Raw genomic sequence first — 16995 nt, 5'->3', positions numbered from 1 at the left:
TGGCGGAGCAGGCTCGAGGGGCCAAATGGCCGACTCCTGCTCCTATTTCTTATGTTCTTATAACTTTCATTTGCATACTACAACAACAACTTGCATTCACATGGATATTTTACAGCCTTCTGGACTTAACATTGAGTTCAACAACTTTAGATCAACCACCGTTCCCATTTTCTCGGACAGCAGTTACGGGTAATGATTCTGCTGTTGCCATTCACACCCAGGCCCATCCTTTGTTTCTTAACTTGTCCCATTACCATCTCCTGCTGCCTCAAATCCCATCGTCCCGTTTGTCATTTAATCTCTCCTGCCTTCCACCCCATCACCGACCTTTCCCCCCATCCTCCGTTTCTCTGTCTCCGCAGTTGCTTAAAAACTGTTAAATCTCAAACTTCTTCCAGGTCTGATGAAAGGTCACCAGCCTGGAACATTAACTCGGCTTCTCTTTCCACAGATGCTGCCCGACCTGCTGAGTGTTTCCAGCATTTTCGTTTTTCATTGCATTTCCATAGCGCCTTTAATGTAGTAAAAACATCGCAAGGTGCTTCACAGGGGCGTTGGTGAAGAAACATCTCACGCCAAGATGAGGGAGGAAATTCCAGAGCTTAAGGCCTTGGCAACGGAAGGCACGGCCACCGATGGTGGAGCGATAAAAGACGGAAATGCGCAAGAGGCCAGGATTGGTGGAGCGCAGAGATCTCAGCGGGTCCCCACGTAGCGCTCCGCTCGGCCAGCGCAGCCCAAAATGGGCTGTGTTAAAGTCGCCGCGTGCTGTAAATGGGGCGCGCAGGCCTTAAAGGGGCCGCACGCCTAAAGAGAAAATTACTGGGAACATTGGTTGTGGGGCTGGAGGGGGTTAGAGAGATAGGGAGAGGGGTGAGGCCATGGAGGGCTTTGAAAACAAGGACGAGTATTTTAAAGTTGAGGTGTTGCTGGGCCAGTAGTGATGTGGACAGCAAATTACAATTAGAAAAAAAAACCCCAGAAGAGTCACTTGATGGAGTATTTTCTCACTGACAGGGAGGGGGGGGCGGTGGGCAGTATTCAGAGACCCCGACCTTTCACCTTTAGGGTCTGGCAATGGGATTGGAGATCTCCGCTTCTGGAGCACAGACAGGGTGGGAACACTGTTTTCATTGCAGCCCTGCTTCCGAAGATCTATAAAAATGTACATGCTTATAGAGAGGGAATGCTAATCAGCAAGCTGGACAAATAACTCAAGGCAGCTGACACTCAAGGAACCAGTTTTATTGCCTCACTGCGATTTCCTTTCCCAAACAATTGGTGATCGAGAGCCTCCTGGTGCCAGGGGAAGGGTGGGGAGGGAGGGGGGTTTGAGGAGGGAGGGAGGGAGGGAGGGGGGTGTGAGGAGGGAGGGAGGGAGGGGGGTGTGAGGAGGGAGGGAGGGAGAGGGTGTGAGGAAGGAGGGAGGGAGAGGGTGTGAGGAGGGAGGGAGGGAGGGGGTGAGGAGGGAGGGAGGGAGGGAGAGGGTGTGAGGAGGGAGGGAGGGAGGGGGTGTGAGGAGGGAGGGAGGGAGGGGGTGTGAGGAGGGAGGGAGGGGGTGTGAGGAGGGAGGGAGGGAGGGAGGGAGTGTGAGGAGGGAGGGAGTGTGAGGAGGGAGGGAGGGAGGGGGTGTGAGGAGGGAGGGAGGGAGGGGGTGTGAGGAGGGAGGGAGGGAGGGAGGGGGTGTGAGGAGGGAGGGAGGGGGTGTGAGGAGGGAGGGGGTGTGAGGAGGGAGGGAGGGAGGGGGTATGAGGAGGGAGGGAGGGAGGGAGGGGGTGTGAGGAGGGAGGGAGGGAGGGAGGGGGTGTGAGGAGAGAGGGAGGGAGGGAGGGGGTGTGAGGAGGGAGGGAGGGAGGGAGGGGGTGTGAGGAGGGAGGGAGGGAGGGGGTGTGAGGAGGGAGGGAGGGAGGGGGTGTGAGGAGGGGGTGTGAGGAGGGAGGGAGGGAGGGGGTGTGAGGAGGGAGGGAGGGAGGGGGTGTGAGTGCGAGGAGGGAGGGAGGGAGGGTGTGTGAGGAGGGAGGGAGGGAGGGGGTGTGAGGAAGGAGGGAGGGAGGGGGTGTGAGGAGGGAGGGAGGGAGGGGGTGTGAGGAGGGAGGGAGGGAGGGGGTGTGAGGAGGGAGGGAGGGAAGGGGGGTGTGAGGGAAGGGGGGTGTGAGGGAGGGGGGGGAGGAAGGTCTGGGCTGACGATTCCTGGGGGGGGGTAAGAAGGGCAGGCACATGGGGCAGGCCGGGTGGGGGGGGCGGCTGTGAGGTAGAGAGAGCGTGGCCTCAGAGTCTCTGGCTCCGCCCCGTCACAGCCTGGGAGCACGGAGCCGCTGCCTGTACTCACCCTCGTATTGTTCCTCTCCGCCTTCAGCTCCGCAATCTCCTCCTCCCTCTCCAGCAGCTGCTCCCGGCACAAATTCAGCTCCTTCGTCAGAACCGCAAATTCCTGCACAGGAATAACGAGAAAGAATATTTGTTTTAAACACAACGAGCGACAGGGAGAGAGCGAGAAGGTGACAATTGTTGTCGGAGAAAGTGGGAGAAAGCCGGAGACAACGAGGGCCACCATTAGAGTGCGGGCTGGAGACAGGAGAGAGAAAACGGGACAGAATGAATAAAGAGGTGGGGATCAGAGAAGGATATAGCACAGGAGGCCATTTGTCCCATCATGCCTGTGCTGGCTCTTTTAAAGAGCGATCAATTAGTCCCACTCCCCCGGCTCTTCCCCATTGTCTCCATTTCGAGTATTTATCCAATTCCCCGTTTGAAAGTTACTATTGAATCTGCTCCCACTGCCCTTTCAGTCAGCACATTCCCAATCACAACAACTCGCTGCGTAAAACTCTGGGTTTTTTGCCCTTTATCTTAAATCTGTGTCCTCTGGTTCCCGATCCTGGCGTCACTGGAAATAGATTCTCCTCATTTTATCATCATAGGCGGTCCCTCAAAACGAGGATGACTTGCTTCCACACCAAAAAAGGATGAGTTCACAGGTGTTTCAGTGAAGGACCTAATATTCCAGATCCTGAACTACATCCTGAAGGGTGGAAGATGCCTGTGCGTGGATTTTTTTTAACGTGGGGTGGCCGTTGCACATCAGCCACCACATGGGGCTTGACAGAGCGAGGTCTTGCTCCAGTGGCAAGGGTTATAGAAAATAGAAAATAGGTGCAGGAGCAGGCCATTCGGCCCTTCGAGTCTGCACCACCATTCAATAAGATCATGGCTGATCATTCACCTCAGTACCCCTTTCCTGCTTTCTCGCCATACCCCTTGATCCCTTTAGCCGTAAGGGCAACATCTAACTCCCTCTTGACTATATCTAACGAACTGACCTCAACAACTTTCTGTGGTAGAGAATTCCACAGGTTCACCACTCTCAGGGTGAAGAAGTTTCTCCTCATCTCGGTCCTAAATGGCTTACCCCTTATCCTCAGACTGTGACCCCTGGTTCTGGTCTTCCCCAACATAGAAACATAGAAAATAGGTGCAGGAGTAGGCCATTCGGCCCTTCTAGCCTGCACCGCCATTCAATGAGTTCATGGCTGAACATGCAACTTCAGTACCCCATTCCTGCTTTCTCACCATACCCCTTGATTCCCCTAGTAGTAAGGACTTCATCTAACTCCTTTTTGAATATATTTAGTGAATTGGCCTCAACAACTTTCTGTGGTAGAGAATTCCACAGGTTCACCACTCTCTGGGTGAAGAAGTTTCTCCTCATCTCGGTCCTAAATGGCTTCCCCCTTATCCTTAGACTGTGTCCCCTGGTTCTGGACTTCCCCAACATTGGAAACATTCTTCCTGCATCTAACCTGTCTAACCCCGTCAGAATTTTAAACATTTCTATGAGGTCCCCTCTCATTCTTCTGAACTCCAGTGAATACAAGCCCAGTTGATCCAGTCTTTCTTGATAGGTCAGTCCCGCCATCCCGGGAATCAGTCTGGTGAACCTTCGCTGCACTGCCTCAATAGCAAGAATGTCCTTCCTCAGATTTGGCTTTAATGCTATCCCTGATTTCAGTTGATAGCCACGGTTGAGCCACCTTCCCTTTTTTATTTTTACGCCAGACAGAAACATCGGGAACATTCTTCCTGCATCTAACCTGTCCAATGTTTTTATGAGATCCCCTCTCATTCTTCTAAATTCCAGTGACTCTAAGCCTAGTCGATCCAGTCTTTCTTCATATGTCAGTCCTGCCATCCCGAGAATCAGTCTGGTGAACCTTCGCTGCACTGCCTCAATAGCAAGAATGTCCTTCCTCAGATTAGGAGACCAAAACTGCACACAATATTCAAGGTGTGGCCTCACCAAGGCCCTGTCCAACTGCAGTATCCAAGACAACTGGAGACCAGCTCTGCTGCATGGACCTAGCGCGCACACATATCGCAGTGTGGGTGGCCCGTGCTGCCCCTGGGCCCCTCCCCTCTTCTGGCCTCCTCATTTACTCCATCAAAAGCCCTCATAACTTTGAACTCTTATTAAATCGCCTCTTAACCTTCTCTGCTCCAAGGCGAACAAGCCCAGATTCTCTTAATCTCTCCATGTAACGGAAGTATCTCATCCCTGGTACTGTGGCGGTAGATCTCTGCAATTGCTCCAAGGCCGAGATATCCTCTCTAAGGTGCAGTGGCCACAATTAGACACGGCACTCCCACAGCTCCCGAACCAACGAATTTACCATAACGTTCCTGCTTTTGTCCTCGATTCGCAAAGCCAAAGAATCCAGTGTGTGCTTTTCGCCTTCTCAATTTGTCCGACCACCTTGAAGTCAGAAAATTGAATTTTTTATAATCACATGTTTGATGCTGTTGGGACCAGAATGAATGAATTAAAAAAAAAGTTTATTTAGGTTTGAAACAAGATGGTATCACCTCACAGGGTGCCCTTGGCAGTAGATAATAAGCGAATGGAAAGGCTGAGTGTTGAGACAAAGAGATCTTGAGTAAGATTCCAGGGTGTGTGTGAAGGAGTCAGTACGCTGTTCATGGAGTATTTAGGAAAGTACAATGGTGTGTCTGTGATTTTGAAAAATTTAAATGGATGACGGTCCAATTGACAAATGTGCAGTGTTGTTTTTAAAAAAAAAAAGAATTCCACCATCCGAGCTCTCTGAGACTGGATGTCGTTCTAGCCCCTGGGTCTTACAGTTTCTCAGGCGGCAAAGTGCTTACTCAAGGACTCGTGGGGCCGGCACACAGCTCCCAGTCTCAGACTCTGGAATGTGCTTCATATCCTGTCAGCCCTGAAACAAAACAGTGTCCCCCAGCAATCTCCCACTCCAGCTCCCGCCCACTGCCAACCTGGAACGAGCTTGTGCGCACACACACACACACACGCAGACCGCACCCGCCCACCGATGTCCCCACCCCTCCCAAGTCGTCGCGCAGTAATCTGTGGGTCATCATCATCATAGGCAGTCCCTCGGAATCTTGCTTCCACTCTTAGCATGAGATCTTAGGCGGCTGAACAGTCCAATACGAGAGCCACAGTCCCCGTCACAGGTGGGACAGATAGTCATTGAAGGAAAGGGTGGGTGGGGTGTCTGGTTTGCCGCACGCTCCTTCCGTTGCCTGCGCTTGATTTCTTCATGCTCTCAGCGACGAGACTCGAGGTGCTCAGCGCCCTCCCGGATGCACTTCCTCCACTTAGGGCAGACTGGTCTTTGGCCAGGGACTCCCAGGTGTCGGTGGGGATGTTGCACTTTATCAGGGAGGCTTTGAGGGTGTCCTTGTAACGTTTCCGCTGCCCACCTTTGGCTCATTTGCTGTGAAGGAGTTCAGAGTAGAGCGCGTGCTTTGGGAGTCTCGTGTCAGGCATGCGGACAATGTGGCCCTGCCCAGCGGAGCTGGTCGAGTGCGGTCAGTGCTTCGGTGCTGGGGATGTTGGCCTGGTCGAGGACGCTAACGTTGGTGCGTCTGTCCTCCCAGGGGATTTGCAGGATCTTGCGGAGACATCGTCGGTGGTATTGCTCCAACGACTTGAGGTGTCTACTGTACATGGTCCATGTCTCTGAGCCAGACAGGAGGGCGGGTATCACTGCAGCCCTGTAGACCATGAGCTTGGTGGTAGTTTTGAGGGGCTGGTCTTCGAACACTCTTTTCCTCAGGCGGCTGAAGGCTGCACTGGCACACTGCCGCACGGTAATCTGCGGGTAACACCCAGGCCGCTCTCAGACTTTCCCCATTTGCAATACCGACAGGCAAGGTCAGAGAATGCAGAGTCAGGGGGACAAGTGGCAGAATGGGTCGCGAGCTGGCTTCAAGGCAGAACGCAGAGAGTTGGGGTGAAAGGGTAACTCTCTACAGCGGCAGAAGATGGACAGTGGTGTTCCGCAAGTATCAGTGCTGGGACCACTGTTGTTCACAATTTATGTTGACGACCTAGACTTTGGAATCAAAAACACAATTTCTTAAATTTGCGGATGACACCAAATCGGGGGCGATCGTCAATGTCGAGGAGAACGGCATCAAATTAATGGAAGACATTGATAAACTTGCAGAATGAGCGTATAATTGGCACATGAAGTTCAACACAGATAAATGTGAGTTGGGGTAGAGCGTCCGAAAACCGGAAACCTTGGGACCAAGGCCGTTCCGGATATTTCTGGATTTCAGAACAACGTTCTGACATCCCGAATCCGGAATCACCTGGGCCGAGGTCGGGGCGACCGAGGCGGAGGAGGGCGGGGGGCGGCGTGTCCGGATTTCGCAACATTTTCCGGATTTGGGACGACCCCGCACAGATTGGCCCGGTGTCCGGATTTCGGACACTCAGGCTGTATTACATTTTGGTCGGAAGAATAGGGAGCTCACTTATTACTTGGAGGGTGCGAGTCTGGGTGGGGTAGAGGAACAAAGGGATCTCGGATACAAATACACACATCGCTAAACGTTGCGACACAGGTCTGCGTCCAGTTCTGGTCGCCATGTTATAAAAAGGATATCGAGGCACTGGAGGGGGTGCAGAGAAGATTTACAAGGATGATACCAGAAATGCGAGGGTGTACATATCAGGAAAGGGTGAACAGGCTGGGTCTCTTTTCTCTTGAATAGAGAAGGCTGAGGGGTGACCTAATAGAGGTCTTTAAAGTGATAAAAGGTTATAATAGAGTGGATACAGAGAGAATGTTTCCACTTGTGGGGAAGAGCATAACTAGAGGCCATCAATATAAGATAGTCACCGAGAAATCCAATGGGGAATTCAGGAGAAACTTCTTTACCCAGAGAGCGGTGAGAATGTGGAACTCGCTGCCACAGGGAGGGGTTGAGGCGAATAGTATCGATGCATTTAAGGGGAGGCTAGACAAGGATATGGGGGAGAAGAGAATAGAGGGTTACGCTGATAGATTTAGATGAGGAAAGATGAGAGGATACGCGAGTGGAACATAAACGCTGGCATGGACTGGTTGGGCCGAATGGCATGTTCTGGGTTGTATATCCTGTGTAATGTTGTTCATGCGCATAAATTTAAAGGGACCACGCATTGAAATAAACAGACCAAGTGCAACAAAGCACAGTGTTATATATGCAGACTATAGATATACTCACTGTGTAGTTGCACAAGATGGAGACTTGTTACCTGATTTACTATCAATAAGATTTACACTGTGTCTATAGCATGCTGGCACCACGAGAGGGTGCCACTGGTGGAGACCGGGGTTTCCTGCCCCTGTGGCAGAGGCTGTCCACCAGAGGGCACTGTGGTGAGGGACCTGAGGGTCACCTGCACAGGTGTGCAGGGCCCATTATAAAAGGCTGCCCACCATGCTTGTGCCTCACTCTGCAGTTACGAATAAAGGATCAAGGTCACGACAGTTTGAGTACAACACATTGCCTGTAATTCATAAGTGCATTACAGACATAACACACAGCTTAGCGGAAACATTGGCACACACACAAATGCAAGCACGCACGAACAAAAAAAAGCATATCGGAACAAGGACGTGCATCAGATACAGACACTCAAACAGAAACACTGGCACACACACAAATTCTCTTTCATAGAAATACATCAAAATCTTCGCACAGAATCAGGCCGTTTGGCCCATCAAGTCCGTGCTGGCGCCTATCCCCCAGTACTGCCCCTCCGACAGTGCGGCGCTCCCTCAGTACTGCCCCTCCGACAGTGCAGCGCTCCCTCAGTACTGCCCCTCCGACAGTGCGGCGCTCCCTCAGTACTGCCCCTCCGACAGTGCGGCGCTCCCTCAGTACTGCCCCTGCGACAGTGCGGCGCTCCCTCAGTACTGCCCCTCCGACAGTGCGGCGCTCCCTCAGTACTGCCCCTCCGACAGTGCGGCGCTCCCTCAGTACTGCCCCTCCGACAGTGTGGCACTCCCTCAGCACTGCACTGGGAGTGTCAGCCTGGATTTTGTGCTCAAGTTCCTGGAGTAGGACTTGAACCCACAAGCTTGTGACTCAGAGGCGAGGGTGCTGCCCACTGAGCCATGGCTGACACTCAAAAGGGAATATTCCTCTCACCAAGACCACCGCAACAGATTAACCAGTCATTTATCGCAATGCTGCGTGTGGGCTGTTGCTGAGGGTAAATTGGCTGCCGCACTTCCCTACATGTCAAAAGTGTCTCATTGGCTGTGAAGTCTTTTGGATTGTTCGACGGATGAGACGAGGTGAGATTATGAATGCGATTTCTTCCGTTGACATTTGAAGGTGCAGCTGTGACCACCACAGAACTCTAGCTCTCTGGGTGAAATGGGTCTGCAGCATTAACGCAATGCAGAGCCGAGCAAAGCAAGCACCCTGTGTCGCTGAGCAACGGAAGGAACCCAGAACATGGAGCACAGTTGCTCAGGGGAAGAATGATTCTTCCCAGCACATTACTGAGGGAGCGCCGCACCGTCAGAGGGGCAGTACTGAGGGAGCGCCGCACTGTCGGAGGGGCCGTACTGAGGGAGCGCCGCACTGTCGGAGGGGCGGTACTGAGGGAGCGCCGCACTGTCGGAGGGGCGGTACTGAGGGAGCGCCGCACTGTCGGAGGGGCAGTACTGAGGGAGCGCCGCACTGTCGGAGGGGCGGTACTGAGGGAGCGCCGCACTGTCGGAGGGGCGGTACTGAGGGAGCGCCGCACTGTCGGAGGGGCGGTACTGAGGGAGCGCCGCACTGTCGGAGGGGCGGTACTGAGGGAGCGCCGCACTGTCGGAGGGGCGGTACTGAGGGAGCGCCGCACTGTCGGAGGGGCGGTACTGAGGGAGCGCCGCACTGTCGGAGGGGCGGTACTGAGGGAGCGCCGCACTGTCGGAGGGGCAGTACTGTGGGACGCTGCACTGTCGGACAGGCAGTACTGAGGGAGCGCCGCACTGTCGGAGGGGCAGTGCTGAGGGAGAGCTGCACCGTCGGAGGGGCAGTACTGAGGGAGCGCTGCACTGTCGGAGGGGCGGTACTGAGGCAGTGCTGCACTGTCGGAGGGGTGGTACTGAGGGAGTGCTGCACTGTCGGAGGGGCGGTACTGAGGGAGTGCTGCACTGTCGGAGGGGCCTCCTTTTGGATGAGACATTAAACTGAGGCCCCGTCTGCTCTCTCAGGTGGACATAAGATCCCACAGCACTATTTCGAAGAAGAGCAGGGGGATTTATCTCCGGTGTCCTGGGGCCAATATTTATTCCTCAATCACGATCACTAAAACAGATTACCTGGTCATTATTGTAATGTATTTGCTTCGTGGGTTCTTTGCTTAAGAATTTATAGCAATACATTGCTATTAAGAAGGAGTTGGCTTATTAGCAAAATGTTTAACAATCACACTACACATTACCGGTTCATCCACCAGGCTCACAACCACCTGCCCCATCGTGGATCCCCCGAACCCAACTGGCCGGGGTTTTATTGAGTCTTGTGAACATCATGTGACTGGCTAAGCCATTCACAACTCAACAGCTCTGCAAAGCTGTGAGCATACTCACAGGTACATACATTAAAATGATCACATTGCAGTTTGTGGGAGCTTGCTGTGTGTAAATTGGCTGCTGCGTTTCCCCACTTTACAACAGTATGAAAGTACTTCATTGGTTGTAAAAACGCTTTGAGACATCCGGTGCTCGTGAAAGGCGCTTTATAAATGCAAGTCTTTTCTTTTTATCTTTTTGACCAAAGAAGATTAAGGTCGCCTGCCCTAATTTCTCTTTAGGTGGCTGGGCGTCAGGTTTTTTTGGATAACGCTCCTGTGAAGTGCCTTTGAATGTTTATTACAAAGGGGATGGAGTATAAAAGCAGGGAAGTCTTGCTACAGCTATATAAGGTATTGGTGAGGCCACACCTGGAATACTGCGTGCAGTTTTGGTTTCCATATTTACGAAAGGATATACCTGCTTTGCAGGCAGTTCAGAGAAGGTTCACTAGGTTGATTCGGAGATGAGGGGTTTGACTTATAACATAAGAACATAAGAATTAGGAACAGGAGTAGGCCATCTAGCCCCTCGAGCTTGTTCCGCCACTCAACAAAATCATGGCTGATCTGGCCGTGGACTCAGCTACACTTACCCGCCCGCTCCCCGTAACCCTTAATTCCCTTATTGGTTAAAAATCTATCTGTGACTTGAATACAGTCAATGAGCTAGTCTCAACTGCTTCCTTAGGCAGAGAATTCCACAGATTCACAACCCTCTGGGAGAAGAAATTCCTTCTCAACTCGGTTTTAAATTGGCTCCCACGTATTTTGAGGCTGTGCCCCCTAGTTCTAGTCTCCCCGACCAGTGGAAACAACCTCTCTGCCTCTATCTTGTCTATCCCTTTCATTATTTTAAATGTTTCTATAAGATCACCCCTCATCCTTCTGAACTCCAACGAGTAAAGACCCAGTCTACTTAATCTATCATCATAAGGTAACCCCCTCATCTCCGGAATCAGCCTAGTGAATCGTCTCTGTACCCCCTCCAAAGGCAGTATAGCCTTCCTTAAGTAAGGTGACCAAAACTGCACGCAGTACTCCAGGTGCGGCCTCACCAATACCCTGTACAGTTGCAGCAGGACCTCCCTGCTTTTGTACTCCATCCCTCTCGCAATGAAGGCCAACATTCCATTCGCCTTCCTGATTACCTGCTGCATCTGCAAACTAACCTTTTGGGATTCATGCACAAGGACCCCCAGATCCCTCTGCACCTCAGCATGTTGTAATTTCTCCCCATTCAAATAATATTCCCTTTTACTGTTTTTTTTTTCCCCCAAGGTGGATGACCTCACACTTTCCGACATTGTATTCCATCTGCCAAACCTTAGCCCATTCGCTTAACCTATCTAAATCTCTTTGCAGCCTCTCTGTGTCCTCTACACAACTCGCTTTCCCACTAATCTTTGTCGCATCTGCAAATTTTGTTACCTACACTCTGTCCCCTCTTCCAGGTCATCTATGTATATTGTAAACAGTTGTGGTCCTAGCACCAATCCCTGTGGCACACCACTAACCACCGATTTCCAACCCGAAAAGGACCCATTTATCCCGACTCTCTGCTTTCTGTTAGCCAGCCAATTCTCTATCCATGCTAATACATTTCCTCTGACTCCGCGTGCCTTTATCTTCTGCAGTAACCTTTTGTGTGGCACCTTATCGAACGCCTTTTGGAAATCTAAATACACCACATCCATCGGTACACTTCTATCCACCATGCTTGTTATATCCTCAAAGAATTCCAGTAAATTAGTTAAACATGATTTCCCCTTCATGAATCCATGTTGTGTCTGCTTGATTGCACTATTCCTATCTAGATGTCCCGCTATTTCTTCCTTAATGATAGTTTCAAGCATTTTCCCCACTACAGATGTTAAACTAACCGGCCTACAGTTACCTGCCTTTTGTCTGTCCCCTTTTTTAAACAGAGACATTACATTAGCTGCTTTCCAATCCGCTGGTACCTCCCCAGAGTCCAGAGAATTTTGGTCGATTATAATGAATGCATCTGCTGTAACTTCCGCCATCTCTTTTAATACCCTGGGATGCATTTCATCAGGACCAGGGGACTTGTCTACCTTGAGATCCATTAGCCTGTCCAGCAATACCCCCCTAGTGATTGTGATTGTCTCAAGGTCCTCCCTAAACACATTCCCGTGACCAGCAATTTTTGGCATGGTTTTTGTGTCTTTCACTGTGAAGACCGAAGCAAAATAATTATTTAAGGTCCCAGCTATTTCCACATTTCCCATTATTAAATCCCCCCTTCTCATCTTCTAAGGGACCAACATTTACTTTAGTCACTCTTTTCCGTTTCAAGCTTTTACTATCTGTTTTTATGTTTTGCTCAAGTTTACTTTCGTAATCTTTCTTTCCTTTCTTTATTGCTTTCTTAGTCATTCTTTGCTGTCGTTTAAAATTTTCCCAATCTTCTAGTTTCCCACTAACCTTGGCCACCTTATACGCATTGGTTTTTAATTTGATACTCTCCTTTATTTCCTTGGTTATCCACGGCTGGTTATCCCTTCTCTTACCGCCCTTCTTTTTCACTGGAATATATTTTTGTTGAGCACTATGAAAGAGCTCCTTAAAAGTCCTCCACTGTTCCTCAATTGTGCCACCGTTTAGTCTGTGTTCCCAGTCTACTTTAGCCAACTCTGCCCTCATCCCACTGTAGTCCCCTTTGTTTAAGCATAGTACGCTCGTTTGAGACACTACTTCCTCACCCTCAATCTGTATTACAAATTCAACCATACTGTGATCACTCATTCCGAGAGGATCTTTTACTAGGAGATCGTTTATTATTCCTGTCTCATTACACAGCACCAGATCTAAGATAGCTTGCTCCCTTGTAGGTTCTGTAACATACTGTTCTAAGAAACAATCCCGTATGCATTCTATGAATTCCTCCTCAAGGCTACCCCGTGCGATTTGATTTGACCAATCGATATGTAGGTTAAAATCCCCCATGATTACTGCCGTTCCTTTTTCACATGCCTCCATTATTCCCTTGATTATTGTCCGCCCCACCGTGAAGTTATTATTTGGGGGCCTATAAACTACACCCACCAGTGACTTTTTCCCCTTACTATCTCTAATCTCCACCCACAACGATTCAACATTTTGTTCATTAGAGCCAATATCGTCTCTCACAACTGCCCTGATATCATCCTTTATTAACAGAGCTACCCCGCCTCCTTTCCCTTCTTGTCTATCTTTACGAATTGTCAGATACCCCTGTATGTTTAATTCCTTATGATTTATGAGGAAAGGTTGAGTAGGTTGGGCCTCTACTCATTGGAATTCAGAAGAATGAGAGGTGATCTTATCTAAACGTATAAGATTATGAGGGGACTTGACAAGGTGGATGCAGAGTGGATGTTTCCACTGATGGGGGAGACTAGGACTAGAGGGCATGATCTTAGAATAAGGGGTCGCCCATTTAAAACTGAGATGAGGAGAAATTTCTTCTCTCGGTGGGTTGTAAATCTGTGGAATTCGCTGCCTCAGAGAGCTGTGGAAGCTGGGACATTGAATAAATTTAAGACAGAAATAGACAGTTTCTTGACCGATAAGGGAATGAGGGGTTATGGGGAGCGGGCAGGGAAGTGGAGCTGAGCCCATGATCAGATCAGCCATGATCTTATTGAATGGCGGAGCAGGCTCGAGGGGCCTCATGGCCGACTCCTGCTCCCTATTTCTTATGTTCTTATGTTTGACTCCGTTAAAAGGTGCTATATAAATACAAGTTGCTGTTGTTATGGGGGGGGAAAAAAAAGAGATTTAAAAATTTGAACGACTAAGTGTGGACTCTGTAAAATGGCCAGAATCCAACAGCGTTACCAATCTGATATACCCAAATATAAAACCATTTTGGTCTTTCAATTAGAGTAATGAAGAGACATAAAACAAGACAGGGGTCCCAGAATATCGCAGTCATTCTGAAGCTAATGAACAAAGTGCTGCAGGCAAATCATTGCTTCACCGGCTCAGGGCCAGGTATCACACCGTTCTGGGCCCAAAGGAGGAGATTGAAAGCACAGCTCCCGAACGCACAAGTCATTTCCCCCAGTTACAACCGTACAACACAGGAGGCGGCCATTCAGCCCATCTTGTCTGTCCCACTCCCCCCAGCCCCGCTCTTTCCCCGAAGGGTTCACTTGGTTGATTCCTGGAATGAAGGGGTTGTCTTACAAAGAACGGTTGAGTAGGTTGGGCCTGTACTCATTGGAGTTTAGAAGGATGAGAAGTGATCTTATTGAAACGTATTAGACTCTGAGGGGGCTGGACAGAGTAGATGCAGAGAGGATTGTTTCCCCTCGTGGGGGAATCTAGAACTAGGGGGGCATCGTTTCAGAATAAGGGGTCGCCCGTTTAAACTGAGATGAGGAGAAATTTCTTCTCTGAGGGTGGTGAATCTTTGGAATTCTCTATCCGAGAGGGCTGTGGAGGCTGGGTCATTGAATATATTTAAGGTGGAGAGAGACAGATTTTTGAGCGATAAGGGAGTCAAGGGTTATGGGGAGTGGGCAGAGAAGTGGAGCTGAGTCCATGATCAGATCAGCCATGATCTTATTGAATGGCGGAGCAGGCTCGAGGGGCCGAATGGCCGACTCCTGCTCCTAGCTCTTATGTTCTTATGGAGCATTTTATTTTTCCATTTAAAAAAAAAAGTTTTTATCCAATTCCCTTTTGAAAGTTAATATTGCATCTGCTCCCACCGTCCTTCCAGATCACAACAACTCGCTGCGTTAAAACAAAGTCTAATCACCCCCGGAATGTTTTACCAATTTATCTTAAATCTGTGCCCTCCTACCAGTGGAAATAAGAAGACTTGGATTTATATAGCACCTTTCATGACTCAAAGCGCTTTACAGAAAATTAAGTACTTTTGGAGTGTAGTCACTGTTGTAATGTGGGAAACGCAGCAGCCAATTTGCGCACAGCAAGCTCCCACAAACAGCAATGTGATAATGACCCAGATAATCTGTTTTTGTTATGTTGATTGAGGGATAAATATTAGCCCCAGAACACCGGGGATAACTCCCCTGCTCTTCTTCAAAATAGTGGCCATGGGATCAGACGGGGCCTCGGTTTAACGTCTCATCCAAAAGACGGCACCTCCAGCAGTGCAGCACTCCCTCAGTACTGCCCCTCCGACAGTGCGGCGCTCCCTCAGTACTGGCCCTCCGACAGTGCGGCGCTCCCTCAGTACTGGCCCTCCGACAGTGCGGCGCTCCCTCAGTACTGGCCCTCCGACAGTGCGGCGCTCCCTCAGTACCGCCCCTCCGGCAGTGCGATGCTCCCTCAGTATTGCTCCTCCGACAGTGCGACGCTCCCTCAGCACCGCCCCTCCGACAATGCGGCGCTCCCTCAGTACCGCCTCTCTGACTGTGCGGAGCTCCCTCAGTACCGCCTCTCCGACAGTGCGGAGCTCCCTCAGTACTGGCCCTCCGACAGTGCGGTGCTCCCTCAGTACTGCTCCTCCGACAGTGCGACGCTCCCTCAGCACCGCCCCTCCGACAATGCGGAGCTCCCTCAGTACCGCCTCTCCGACAGTGCGGAGCTCCCTCAGTACCGCCTCTCCGACAGTACTGGCCCTCCGACAGTGCGGAGCTCCCTCAGTACCGCCTCTCCGACAGTGCGGAGCTCCCTCAGTACTGCACTGGGAGTGTCAGCCTAGAATTTTTTGTGCTGAAGTCCCTGGAGTGGGACTTGAACCCACAACCGTCTGACTCAGAGGCGAGAGTGCTGCCCACTGAGCCACAGCTGATAGTGGAGAGTTTCTCCTTATTTACTCTATCCAAACACCTCATAACTTTGAACACCTCTGTTAAATCTTCCCTTAACCTTCACTGCTCGAGAGAGAACACAAACTCCAGCTTCTTCAGTCCCTCCAACATAACTGATGAACCTCATCCCTGGTGCCATTCTGGCAACTGTCCCCCAGCGCCCTATCACCTTATCTGACGTGCAGTGCTCCGAACTAGACAGAATTCATTGCCATATTTCGTTGTGATGTTGTGTTCAACTGGGATTTTAAGACATGGCTATCCAACCTCCTTTGGTTTTTAGAGGATTTAAGATCAGACTTAATTCAGTTTTGGAACAATATTCACAATACACCGGTGGAGATCTAACCATATGATTTATAAAAGGTTTTTCATCACTGTCTTGCACGTCTACTCTATGCCTCTATTTATAAGCCAAGGGTCCAGTCAGCTTATCCTGGGCATAATCGTGACAGAAGCCTTCACAAAGACTAATGCATTAATTTGAGATATATCTTCCTGTCATTTCCAAATTTATATTCCACAGCGGTGAAGAAACAAGGTCATACGCTAAACATGTGAAAATATAAACAGTCGCGCGTGTAGCTTCAAACGCGGACCCGGCTGAGGAAAGCTGGCCCACAATTGTCAGCCGTGGCTCAGTGAGCAGCACTCTCGCCTCGGAGTCAGAAGGTCATGGGTTCAAACCCCAACCTAGAACTGGAGCACAAAATCCAGGCCGATAAACCAGTGCAGTGCTGTCGGAGGGGCAGTACTGAGGGGGCGCCGCGCTGTCGGAGGGGCAGTACTGAGGGGGCGCCGCGCTGTCGGAGGGGCAGTACTGAGGGGGCGCCGCGCTGTCGGAGGGGCAGTACTGAGGGGGCGCCGCGCTGTCGGAGGGGCAGTACTGAGGGGGCGCCGTGCTGTCGGAGGGGCAGTACCGAGGGAGTGCCGCGCTGTCGGAGGGGCAGTACTGAGGGAGCGCCGCGCTGTCGGAGGGGCAGTACTGAGGGGGCGCCGCGCTGTCGGAGGGGCGGTGCCGAGGGAGCGCCGCACTGTCGGAGGGGCAGTACTGAGGGAGCGCCGCGCTGTCGGAGGGGCAGTACTGAGGGAGCGCCGCGCTGTCGGAGGGGCAGTACTGAGGGAGCGCCGCGCTGTCGGAGGGGCGGTGCCGAGGGAGCGCCGCACTGTCAGATGAGACGATAAACTAAGGCCCCGTCTGTTCTCTCAGGTGGACGTAAAACATCCCATGGCCACTATTTTGAAGAAGAGCAGGGGAGTTATCCCTGGTGTCCTGGGGCCAATATTTATCTCTCAATCAACAAAACAAAAACAGAT

General features: G+C 51.0%; 1 protein-coding gene across 2 annotated transcripts in view; it reads right to left on the bottom strand.

The window, feature by feature from the left end:
• LOC139230533 (liprin-alpha-3-like) overlaps nt 1-16995 on the bottom strand; it is a 131878-nt gene that overhangs the window by 75239 nt on the left and 39644 nt on the right. For both annotated transcript variants that reach the window (XM_070862368.1, XM_070862367.1), the window contains exon 2: nt 2330-2431. In XM_070862368.1, coding sequence (XP_070718469.1) covers nt 2330-2431 — 102 coding nt within the window. The remainder of the gene's footprint in view (nt 1-2329; nt 2432-16995) is intronic.

This window comes from Pristiophorus japonicus, chromosome 19, assembly GCF_044704955.1.
Source record: "Pristiophorus japonicus isolate sPriJap1 chromosome 19, sPriJap1.hap1, whole genome shotgun sequence".
NCBI classification, from domain to species: Eukaryota; Metazoa; Chordata; class Chondrichthyes; family Pristiophoridae; genus Pristiophorus; species Pristiophorus japonicus.
Note: the sequence above shows the minus strand (reverse complement) of the source record. Positions and strands in the feature narration are given on the sequence as shown.